The sequence below is a fragment of the Neltuma alba genome, unplaced genomic scaffold, assembly GCF_004799145.2.
Source record: "Neltuma alba isolate B1F8T4 unplaced genomic scaffold, ASM479914v2 tig00012535_pilon, whole genome shotgun sequence".
Taxonomy (NCBI): Eukaryota; Viridiplantae; Streptophyta; class Magnoliopsida; order Fabales; family Fabaceae; genus Neltuma; species Neltuma alba.
In genome coordinates this window covers 597,687-609,861 of record NW_021637000.1, presented here as the reverse complement: position 1 = coordinate 609,861, position 12,175 = coordinate 597,687, and the positions used below count along the sequence as shown (strand labels likewise).

The following is a 12,175-nucleotide window of genomic DNA, read 5'->3' as shown; positions in this document are numbered from 1 at the left end:
AGAAGCTTGGAACATATTCCCGTTACTGTAGGTTTTGTCCTTCCTGCTTCATCACCTGGAAAGCCATACAAGGAACAAATTCCGGAAACACCAATAAGGAAGCAGCAAAAATTGAAGCCGATGTCCGTAGAATTGCTGTTCTGCTCTCACCCAATTGTAAATGGAGGTAACTAGTATTTTAGCATCATAGATTTCACTAACGTCGGCTTTGGATTATTTCAGATGTATTACTTCGAATTACTCTAGACAGAAAGCAATCAGAGGATGAGCAGTAAGAGAGGTGCTTAATTGTCTTGTATCACAATTTCAAATCTGCAGATTACTTGTGCTCACACATTCTTGAGCTTGCAGATATATGGCTTCTTACTGCAGTTACCATAGCAGTTGTATTGATAATAATTATGACTGCATACAACTTGCTTCGTAAACTTTCCAGATCAACCCACCCCAGAAATGAAGGTATGACCTAAATTATATCAAACCTACATTCACAGCATTATAGCAAAGGTGAAGCTTATTGTTCTTATGCGGTCTACCTTTTGTAATCCATAGCAACAAGGGGGAAGGTTCTGTTGAAGGACAATGCTTGTCTAAGAGTTCCCCTAAAGGAAGTGTACTCTGCCACAAACCATCTAAATGAAATGAATGTCATTGGCGAAGGAACTTTTGGTACGAATTTCCTTTTTCCCTCTTTCTTGAAACACGGTGATTAGATTTAAAAAAAAAAAATCATTTTTTTGTCAAGCAGTAAGATTTTGGCTCAGTGAATTAAAAAATAGGTTTGGAAAAAATAACCTATAGGTATAATATATGCAATATAAAATCTTAACATCAATTTAGCAATATGTCTATATTTATTTTTGTTCTTTTCATTCTCGACAGGTTAAGATAACGCTGCGAGATAAGACTTTTAAAATTCAAATGCTGGTCCTTTCTCTACTATTGTTGAACATATCTAGATATTTGATTTCACCTGTCAAAGTCTAATCTAATGTCTATTAAAAAGGCCATAATCTTGTTTCTAACTTTTGATACCAGGGAAGGTTTATAAAGGCACAATGACAAATAATCAACATGTTGCAATAAAACACATCATCAATGATGATGGAAGCATGGAGACTTTTGTCAGAGAAATTACAAACTTATCACATGTTAGACATCCAAATCTCGTCGCTTTGTTGGGTTGCTGTGTTGAGGGAGATGAATGTTTCCTTGTCTATGAACTGTGCCCCAATGGGAGCCTTTCAGAGTGGCTATTTGGTAATATTAATTTACCACCTCATCTGACATGAAAGCTTGAATTAATAACCCGTTTCATCTTTAAATTGCGAAGAATTGATAAATTCCGATCATCAGGCAAGAGCAAGATTCTTTCCTGGATACAAAGGCTTAATATTGCAATTGATACTGCAAAAGGTCTTTGGTTCCTTCATACATATCCACAAGGCTCCATCGTTCACCGTGATGTCAAGGTCATTCCTTAAAATCTTAACATATCTCAAATCTCAATTAGATATGACTAGTTTCTACTTTTTTCTAGCTATAACTCATGATGATTCCACAAACCCAGGACAGAAACATTCTGTAACTGTTGAATGATAACGAGTTTTTGATAGAACATCTGTTTGTTGCAGCCAACGAACATTCTCCTGGGGCCGAAGTTTGAAGCAAAGCTATCAGATTTTGGACTCTCTAAAGTTTTAGAGGTGGGTGAAACGCACGTTAGCTCAGAAGTGAGAGGAACTTTTGGATATGTTGATCCTGAGTACCAAAGCAACCGCCATGTAAATTCATCTGGGGATGTCTACAGCTTTGGCGTGGTACTTTTGCAGATCCTCTCTGGGAAGAAGGCTATAAATTTGAAACTCAAGAAACCCATGACTCTGAATAAAATGGTGAGAACTTACATGCCTTTAATCTTCAATTCTATCTCTTGCATTATTTATTTATTTATTTAGATTGATATCACTCTAGTATTTCTCAGGCAAAAGCACTCACAAGGGGTGGCAGCATAATAGAATTTGTTGATCCTAAACTTCAAGGAGATTACTCAGAAGAAGCATTTGATTTTACCCTCCATCTTGCTCTATCATGCACATCCCTTACCCAACAACGTCCATCCATGGAACAGGTTGTCACAAGATTGGAAGAAGCCCTACTGATTTCGATGAAGAATATTTCTGCAACAGACACTTCAGTGGACAATCCTTCAATTCTATGATACAGTGATAATTAGGATCGCTTGTGTAACAGTAGATAATTTTTGTTTACTCTTAGAAGTATTCAGTTGTATAAGTACTTCAAAGTGAATTTTAAGTTTTTCTTTGATTATCAGTCAGAAAGCTTATATTTAGATTGCTACACACACTTACAAGTGACCCTCGGTAATGGAAGAAATTATAATAAGGTGAACAGAGAAAACATTCTTAAACCGCTTTAAGTGTGAAATTATTGTACCATTTTCTTGATTTACCATTCATAACCTCGTTCGTAGGTTCCTTCACAGACAGGACATCATGAACATAAATACGAAGTTACTAAAAAACTACAACCAGGCTGGATTTTTCAGAGGAGTGACAGCAGCCTTGATTTGCAGGTAATTGCTAAGGCTATAGATTCCCCTTACCCTGCCTTGCCCACTCATCTTATACCCACCAAAAGGTATTGCTGCATCAAATACATCGTAGCAGTTTATCCATACTGTTCCAACTCGCAATGCACGCATCAATGTGTTGGCAGTGTCCAAATTCTGAGTAAAAACTCCAGCAGCCAGTCCATAGGATGTTGCATTTGCTCTCTTAATTACCTCATCAAGATCCCTATAATTTATTTCAAAAACTAAATGAAAGTGGTCTGAGAGCAGAAAGCTATTGAAGAACATACAATTATGATTGTATGAAGATTTGTGACTAATGATTTTGAGCTTACCTGAACTTCAAGATAGTCTGCACTGGTCCGAAGATTTCATCTTTTGCTATCAACATGTTGTCCTGTCAACGTGATGACAAAATCATTTTAGTTATGTACTTCTGTTTTAAAATTTATCTTGCTACTTGAACAGAAATAGAATTATTTATTGGAAGTTCAGTACCTGGACATTTGAAAAAACAGTAGGTTGGATGTAGTAACCTTTTGATCCAATTCTTTGACCGCCAGATTCAAGAGTAGCTCCGCTGTCAATGCCTGATTTAATGTACTTGAGGATCTTCTCGAATTGTGTTGAATCAATCTAGAACATAAAAACAATGGATGACATCAGTAAGCATCAACCTAAAAAAGAATTTATTTGTGACTAAAGGGAGAGGATAAGAGATACCTGTGGACCTTGCTCAACCCCCCTTTTAAAAGGATCTCCAACAGTACGTTTGAGGGCACGGGCTTTTGCTTTTTCAACAAACTCATCATATATGCTTTCATGTACAAATGTACGAGAACCGGCACAACAACATTGACCCTGTGGACACAAATGAAAGAACAACTTGAACCATATTGCCACACTTGGCGAAACACTTCAGGATGTTTTTGATTCTCTACAGTGAATAATATGAAATAGGATCTTCAAACCTGATTAAAGAATAAAGCAGTATGTGCAGTCTCAACAGCCTCATCGACGTTAGCATCCTTGCATACAATGAAGGGAGATTTTCCACCTAGCTCCAGAGTCACTGGCTTCAAATTACTTTGTGCAGACAGTCCCAGTACTAGCTTACCGGTGCCACTGGATCCTGTGAAAGCAAGCTGCCAAAATTTAAGCAATTTTTAGTTACTTGAGTACCAAGTAGACCATACATAGACATACGTGAGGCATTGCTAATGTGCCCAACTAAGTCCATGAAAAAGCAGTTCAATGGCTAGTTCATGGAACAGAGATTAGAGGACTTGGGAAAAGAGATATTTATGAAAACGAAAATATGTTTTGACATGCCCTACATTTCGTCCATTAATATCTACAAAAAAAGAAAAAATGAGTTCCTTTTCATATATAGAACAAAATTTAAATTATTTGAAGTACCTTGTCAACACCCATGTGGCTACATAGAGCTGCACCAGCGGTGGGACCATAGCCAGATATAATATTTAGAACACCAGGAGGAAGTCCAGCCTGCAGCCTCAAATACATCATTGAGCGATAATCACCAATATTTAGATTGTAGAAAGAAGCACGTAGAACCTAAATCCATTTGTTCCTGTCCTTTTTTTGGGTTTTGCTGGTGAACTTTTATATCATGAGCGTTATTACCAAACAAATCTATGTGTATATGATTATATGGTATTTAGACACGCGCAAGTCCAAGCAAAACGATAAAACTGAGGGCCTAATAGCGCATTTCTTGGCAGAAAGTGTTAACTTTTATTCCAGTGAAGTTCACTTAGGCATAAATTACCTCATGAAATAGCTTTGAGACAAAGAGGGCAGAGAGAGGTGTCTGCTCTGCAGTTTTGAGAACAACCGTATTACCACAAGCTAAAGCAGGGCCAACCTTCCATGAATATATAAGAAGAGGGAAATTCCAAGGAATTATTTGGCCTGCCACTCCAATGGGCTCATGCAAGGTCTGGACATGGTGGTGTCCATCAGATGGAACCGTGAGACCATGAATTTTGTCTGCCCAACCTGAAGAAAACACAAAGCATCATCCCAAAGAGTGTCAACTGTCAACTTCTATAAAACATCATATATATATACAATGGCTGATGGCATGAAGCAGGACCACAAAGATCATCCTACCAGCATAATATCGAAATATACGCGTCACCATAGGAACTTCAACATTTGCAGCCTGCTCGTAAGGCTTTCCGTTATTCCATGTTTCAAGTGCTGCAACTTCATCATTGTGCTTTTCCAGTAAATCAGCAAAACGCAGAATTATGCGTGATCTTTCCTGGAAAAAGCCATAAATTTGGATGAACATTCTTGTCCATGACCGAACATGGAGCATTACAACATTGTCCACACATGTATGTTCTGAAATCTGCGAAGTAAAAATGGGTTTTTAAAAAAAAAAGGATTAAAAGGGATACATACATAAGCTGTCATCCTCGGCCATGGTCCCTCATCAAAGGCCCTCCTGGCAGCGGAGACAGCACGATCCACATCTTCGCTGTCACCTTCAGCAACATTGGCAATTGTATTTCCTGTCCTGGGATCGAAAGTTCGGAAAGTTTTTCCTAAAAATGGAGATGTTTATTTTTCAGTAAATAGCCTGAACTTGTACATGGTTTTGCTTATTAAGGCAAGAAATCAACCAGAAGCAGCATCAACAAATTGCCCATCAATCAGAAGCTGAGTGTGATCTACTTGAACAGGTGGGGTAATAGGCTCCTCAGCTGTAGCTGCAACAGCAGCAGATTCGTGAACTCCACTTATACCTCTGACCCACCGACGATGTAGCCCTGAAGATATAGTCACCCAATCGCTCAGATAATCAAATGATGCATACCAAAAGAGATACAACGCTTCAGTTTTAGTTTTTCTCATTTATTTTTCCATTGCTTTCAGTTTCATCTTCATGTACAATCTCACGCAGAACCAAGAAACTTAATAACCCTGCATCCATAAAGGACATGAGGAAGAAACATTACCCAAACAACGTCTGGAAGCAGAGGCAGAAGAAGAAGCGAGAGGACGCAGAATGCGAGCAGCCATGGCCTGCTTCGACCTATGGGAGCTGGGATAATAATATCTGGCTTGGCTATATTCCTACTTGCCTCGCTTCTGCACTCTCCGAAAGTCTTGAACTCATGTATAAGACCTGCCCTCCTACCCCTCTTGGAGCATTATATCTTTTTCACAGTGCATCAGAGTACAGTGTCAGCAGAAAGGACGGCGTCCAAACGATGGCGTGTCCTTATCATTTTGATCATTTTGATGGTACTCCTGCATCATCAACTCACAAACAAGCTCGCTTTCTCTCATCTTTTGTAGGATTGTAGTATAGAATGAGTCATGTGATTAGCCGAATTTCATGATGGCCGCCACAATAGGGAAGTAAAGCCTATTTACGCATTCGTTTCCATATGATGAGCCCGTCGCGGTGAAGTTTTGATGGTCTACATAAATTCAGCCTGAATGGTTTATAATTTTTTTTAAAAAATATAAATATTTTGTCCTTTTTTTCTTTATATGAAAATTTGTAAAATTAAATTTAGATTGTTGAAAATTAATTAATGTAAATGAAGATAGGATTGGACGGTAAAAACACGTCACCGAGTTGGCCCTCTTGCAGCGAGTGATTGACTTGATTGCCCACTTACCGGTCCAAGTCCCAATGGGTCACGTGAAAACGACGTTTCAATTTGCAGCTACCCTTTTTCTTTCCTTTATTTTGATAATATAAATCAAACGGACGCATCCGACACAAAGTTCATTATTATTTTGCATAAGCAAACATAGAGACCAAATAGTCAAATCTAACAATGCCCGGCAAGTGTGCTGCTGAGTACTAACTACCAACTTTACACTAGATTTGCTTAATCATTAATGGAAAGGGTATTAGGTATTTATGTTTTTTAAATAAATTCAGAAAATAATTAATCAATTTCAATATAAAGAATATTCTTAAATTATAAATAAATAAATAAATAAAACAATTCAACAATTATGTGATAATGAATAATAAATTTTTTTAAACACAGGTATTTTTTATTAAAGACAATTCTACTTGAAATACTATTAGGTATTAAATATAAACACCTCTTTTAAAGCAATTCAAGCCTTGATTCACTAAGCCTGCTAGAAAAGAGGCTAACCGCCGAAAATATTAATAGACCAGGATTGTATCCCATACATTACTCTTCCACTAGAGCCCGTAAGCTGCTTGGGCTGTCAGTGAATAACAATTGAAAAAAATTGAGCAGACTCTCTTGAGGAACAGGCCTGGAAAAGGAAAGCTGTTGTGATATCCTTAGTAGAGAACGGGGAAGGCCAAGATTGGGCCCAACCTTATCACGCCCCTACACTGGGCTATGATGCTATCCCCACTTTTTTTTTTGGGTTTACGAGAGGGCAAGGCCCAGAGAAAACTAAAACACACTAATAGGTACTGTATCCCAAGCACCCAGGATCATCTAACGTCCTCAAATGAGATCAAGAAGAACAGATTTAGATAAAGCCTCATCGTTCTTTTTGTCTTCCAATATGAAATCAAAATGCCCATGTTCCATATGGCATGGTCACAAATACATCATGAACACAGGAATAGTAAGTGATATATGCGTGTTACGCAATGGAGATCGGCCCCATGGATAATAATGAAGTCAATAGAACAACAAAAGTGGATGTGACGAGAGGCCCTTTAATTCTTGTTGTCCATAACGAGCTTGATGAATGTTTGCTTTTGGTGCCAAGACCTTCTCCTCTGCATACATTGAAAAAGGTCCCAAACAAATGGAGGATTCCCAGATGCAAATATCACCAATAGACAAAGTTATGGGAAAGCTTTCCGATTAATATATCCACAGCCTTCAGGTGATCTCAAGCGAAGCAGAAAACGCAATCTAGGCCTCGATCCTCTTGTAAAACCTTAGCCGCTTCGGTTATGGTTTGAAGATACTTACTTTCGTAGATGAATAAAGAGCAGAACATAGGAAGAGAAGTGACGAAGCTGAAGACGATAAAACTAGGATTCCAAGTCTATGACACCATAGAAATAATCTAAGCCATAGGATTGTTTGACATTAATGGTTTTGATCACCAAATTTGAGAAAATTGCAACAGTAAACAACTATGTATACTTGTTCATTCACTGCCTTTGACCTTCACTTGATGCAGTGGCGAATATAGAGGTAAATTTTGAATCCACACAAAAGCTGAAGACCCCCACATGCTGGCCAAATGGGTTTAGTGCCTTGGAGTGTCCTTTGCCATTTGAATTTTAGTTAATTGCGTGTTGGCAGATAGAAGTAAAGGTGGATGTTAGTGGGTGACCACCCTCGGATCCTTCCAAATAATACGGGTAACGCTTGCCAAAGGTTATAAGGAAACTAAGTTCAACGACTCTCAGCCGCATTTAATATGTGACCCAAAAAAGATCACATTTAATAGGGCTTCCATTTACAAGAAAAGGACTAACCACTCTTGTTCGGCAAGCTACTTCATTAGTAGCTAGTAGTAGCGTCTGCAACTGTATGGTGCATCAGTATTACCCACTCTAGCAAACTGCTCATCATTAATGGCTCTTATTAACAAGTCCCAATCTCACTGCATTTACTTTTTCTCTTTTTTCCTTTTTTAAGTCAACAAGTCACATATTTATCTCCCAGATTGGTAGATTGAAGTTATTTGGGTTATGCATCTCCTTCCCTTAGCCCCTCATTCACTCTAGTGATAGTGACTTGCATATTACCCCCATAAGTAACATGAATCAATTAATCTCAGATTTATCTCTGACATGAATATTAATTAGTTGTAGTGGCTTACTTTTTCAAGTTAAAAAAGGTATTTTTAGGTGCCTTTGGTGTGTTGGAGAAGAAGAGGAGAGTGGGTTTGTTTAGGGTAGGAAGGAAGGAAGTGGGGTTGAAGTGCATGGCGTGGGGGAACAAAAAAATATTCAACAATGGTTTCAAAATGCACAAGAAATGAAGGACAACATATATGCATAGCCATGTTGTCCGCCTTAATTACATTCCACAACTACTTCACCACTTGCAAGCTTCCATTTATTTCCTTCCGTATCCACACACCATGTTCTCTCATCATCCATGGACCCACCCAACCCACCACATCTGATATTGGACACTGCCCTAAACTACACTGCTCCATGTCTCACAATAGTTAATACAGATTCTTGCCAAGTGGTACAACGTGGCAGGCCACTCAGCAAAGGGCAATCTTAGAGATTCTTTCAGAATGATCAGTTCATACTTAATAATTAGAAGAACTGATTAAACACCAATTAATTAAGCTTCATTATAAAGCAGTTTCCTGGGAAATTATAATCAGTGCCGCAGAATGATGAATAAGGATACACATGGACACATGTTGAGCGTCAGAAGATCCACTTAGTATGGATGACACCATAGTTGTGTCCGAATCCCATATTACCATTCAAACATAAAAAGAGGTTTTTAGCAGAGAAATGAATACGAAAGAGTAGTATGATATCAGATGTGGTGGTGTTTAATTAATCCAGGAACAGTGTACTGACAGAATATAAACCGGATTTTGAGGAGAATAGTATCTTCTCTCTTCAATGTCGAATATATATATATATATATATATATATGAGCTGTGGGATTATTTATATACGGGTCTGCTTTCAAGGTCAGCTTATCAATATTTATTTTACGTCTTAACGGCGTCATGTTTTAACCCCACATTAATTAAGTGAATGTTCTTTATCTATCGCCATACGTGACAATGGACTGATAGTGGCCGGCACCGTCTGTGTTTGTGAGTATGACTGATTCAGTGGGAAACTAATTGTTTCAACTTTTGGCCTTTCTCATGGTTTTGTGATTGTCATAGTTGCCGCTTCAGCAATCAACTGACTATGTCTCCATCCATTCATTTTCCTGCTTGCCAGAATTCACAACATGTTTGGGACTGTGAGTTCCAGAGGCTATTATGTTCCTTATATTTTGCTGCCTTCTTCCTTCACAGCTTGAGACCACAAAAAACTGTTCATATTCAGGGATTTTGAAAGAATATTAGTATTTTATATCAGGACTCGCAGATGATCCAGGGGAGAATCTTTAGAGGACGCACGAGGGAAAGTGTGGGTGGGAACGAGGATGAAGATCGAAACAAAGGGAAATAATTAAGGAGAGAAAGTTTTTTGTCCTTATCCTAGACTTGCAGGATTGCAATCCTTACTTATATTTGATGTCTCAATAAAATCCAAATTTAAAGTGAAAAAAAGGAGGAGGAAGGTGGGCTTACTTAATCTGCAACTTAATAAAGTTTGATGGATGATTGGGATTTGATAGAGGAGCAGGTAAAGCAGGCAAGTTGATCAGGCAAGGCAAATAATGGTTAATGGACACTCCACGGCCATTCACTTGAGCTAACTAAGGAAATGGACAGTTGTTTGCTGCAGATAAAAAGGCAAGTTCATAAATCGTGCTAAGTGGTCACCTACCCAGAACAGAGAAGGACCATTCATGATCATGTGCCACTTGGCCTAATTCTCTCCCCACTCTTTCACTTTGATAGATTGAATGTCCTTTCTCCGATCCATCTGTCACTTTTCCTTATCATATATAAACATCTCACTACCTCCTTCTTATCTCATCTCCCACCTCACTTATTATTAATGTTATCGAATTGAATTGTTAATAATATTAACTCTCCTGTCCTGTCATTAGTTAGGTGAAGATACAGAGGAGGCCGAGGCCGGCCAAGTAATTTACTACATTGGTGGGGTAACGTTATGGATTGTTATTAATATTTGCTCGACATAGTTGTGGTTTTCATGGATGACGTATTCCCATTAAAAAAAGAAGAAGAAGAAGAAAAGAAAGAAGGAACCAAATGATATTGTGTTTTTAAAATATAAGACCTAAAAGGGAGGGTTGCATGGGACCATGGGTCGTGTTTGGCACTGATATGCCTGTGGCTATCAAACATTTGAGACAAATAACGTAAGGCTGGTGTTCATGGGGTCCGCTCAAACGTTGCTTTCTTCACAATTTGCCTCTCCATTTTATTGCCTGCGTGGTAAGCTTCTCGACCCTTCCTACGTATACAAATCTTATTCTTATAATATATTACTCCTATCAATTAAATCAAAGTTGGTAGTTGACCAATTACAAAACAAATTCAGCGTTGGTGCAGCTTCTTTTTTCCCACTAATCAACGTCTTCTAGTAGTTTTTTACGTTATCTGAGAGTCGAATTACAAGGGTGATTATTAATCATCAATCCTTGCTTTGAACCCATAAAAAAAAAAAAAAAAGCTTCTGAGTTTGTGGATTTTTCTTCATCAGTAAAAAAAGTGCCTGGCTACTGTGGGGTTACTCTGTGCTTAGTGAAGGAGAGACAAACTGGGATGCAAATCTTTTGGGCTGCTAAAAAAAATCATCCCTTTGTTTAATTCCAACGCTAACATAAAAAGCAAATTCACTTTTTCATTGAGGCAATTGGCATGAATGATTTCAAGCCAAAACTTGAAGCATATGCCGTGGGAATCTGTATATATGCACATCACTTGAGATTCGCGATCGATTCAGGATTAAGTTACGACTTCTCTTAATCAAAAGTCACTTTTACCACCGAATCTTAATCTCGGATGACGGTTGCTTATTCATTCAGCAATTCTGACAATAATTAGAGCTTTTAGATTCTGGTCATATATAATCATTTTCAATTACCGTGATTGAATTGAGATTTACAAGTACCCTGTTTATGTCCCCATATGAAAAATTCATTCCCAGGCTGAACACTAGCAAGTTCAGTTAAGATTCAAGGCCAAAGCAGTTAGCTTGAATGATGACTAGTAATCTATTTATCTATCTTATTACTATTGCCTTTTGCAGCAAATAAGAAAGCGTTGCACTTATCCATATCGTTGCAAATTTGTCTTTATTTGGGGGCCGACCTGGAGCATTGCACTTATCAATGTATTTGCTCTTTCAGGGTCGCTTTCCTTCTCTAATCTTCTCTATAATTCACACAGACAAATATTGTGCTTTAATTCTCAGACTCTCTCTAAAGGGCAGGGTGGATGGTCTATCTTTGTCCATAGATTTTATTTCAGTGGGACTCTACCACTTGTTCTCGCCAATCTTTTGATCTAATCTCCCCAAAAAGATTTGTATTGTGATTCCAATTCATAAAGCAGATTCAATATCAATGAACAATATTATGATTACATGTGTCTGTCTTTATTCTTCTGCCATGTCCTAATCGGAGCGAACACGCACGAGTCCAAGTAATTGTGACGCTCACACTCACAGCTGTGAAACTGAATCGTCCATATTATAGGGTAAGTTACCGCGCGAGGGAGGGATTGAAACGTCCCTTTCACTGGACACTGTTCTGGTGACTTTTCAGAGATTAAATATTAGCAATTAATGCATATTCATTCTCCCTCGCACCAAACTACTCTCTCTCTCTCTCTCTCTCTAATTAATGAATTATTCTTTACTGTGTGTAATCTCAACTAAAAAAGCATACAGTTATAAGATGAAAAAAGAATAACAAAAAAACAAAAAGAACCTAAATTGATCACTACTCC

The 12,175-nt window shown here is 38.1% G+C and overlaps 2 protein-coding genes across 2 annotated transcripts; one reads left to right on the top strand and one right to left on the bottom strand.

The window, feature by feature from the left end:
• Positions 1–948: 948 nt before the first annotated feature.
• LOC114728450 (probable receptor-like protein kinase At3g17420) lies at positions 949–2,327 on the top strand. Its single transcript, XM_028915359.1, has 3 exons — positions 949–1,260; positions 1,357–1,472; positions 1,635–2,327. The coding sequence occupies exons 1-3, from the start codon at positions 1,059–1,061 to the stop codon at positions 1,956–1,958; spliced, it is 642 nt and encodes a 213-aa protein (XP_028771192.1). The 5' UTR covers positions 949–1,058; the 3' UTR covers positions 1,959–2,327.
• Positions 2,328–2,426: 99 nt separating this feature from the next.
• LOC114728447 (aldehyde dehydrogenase family 2 member B7, mitochondrial) lies at positions 2,427–5,736 on the bottom strand. The gene is made up of 11 exons (XM_028915356.1): positions 5,584–5,736; positions 5,248–5,394; positions 5,027–5,169; positions 4,730–4,883; positions 4,386–4,615; positions 4,013–4,102; positions 3,565–3,738; positions 3,317–3,454; positions 3,092–3,229; positions 2,929–2,990; positions 2,427–2,819 (listed from the first exon to the last, which is right to left on the bottom strand). Exons 1-11 carry the CDS (start codon positions 5,645–5,647, stop codon positions 2,546–2,548), a joined length of 1,614 nt encoding a protein of 537 aa, XP_028771189.1. The 5' UTR covers positions 5,648–5,736; the 3' UTR covers positions 2,427–2,545.
• Positions 5,737–12,175: the final 6,439 nt, after the last annotated feature.

Excerpts from the sequence above, each read along its gene's own strand:
- LOC114728447 (XM_028915356.1), bottom strand. The coding sequence starts at position 5,647 with ATGGCTGCTCGCATTCTGCGTCCTCTCGCTTCTTCTTCTGCCTCTGCT. Across the intron at positions 5,395-5,583 it reads TGCTTCCAGACGTTGTTTGG|GGCTACATCGTCGGTGGGTC; the intron begins GTAATGTTTCTT and ends CTATATCTTCAG. Across the intron at positions 2,820-2,928 it reads CAGACTATCTTGAAGTTCAG|GGATCTTGATGAGGTAATTA; the intron begins GTAAGCTCAAAA and ends AATAAATTATAG.
- LOC114728450 (XM_028915359.1), top strand. The coding sequence starts at position 1,059 with ATGACAAATAATCAACATGTTGCAATAAAACACATCATCAATGATGAT. Across the intron at positions 1,261-1,356 it reads CCTTTCAGAGTGGCTATTTG|GCAAGAGCAAGATTCTTTCC; the intron begins GTAATATTAATT and ends TCCGATCATCAG. Across the intron at positions 1,473-1,634 it reads TCGTTCACCGTGATGTCAAG|CCAACGAACATTCTCCTGGG; the intron begins GTCATTCCTTAA and ends TGTTTGTTGCAG.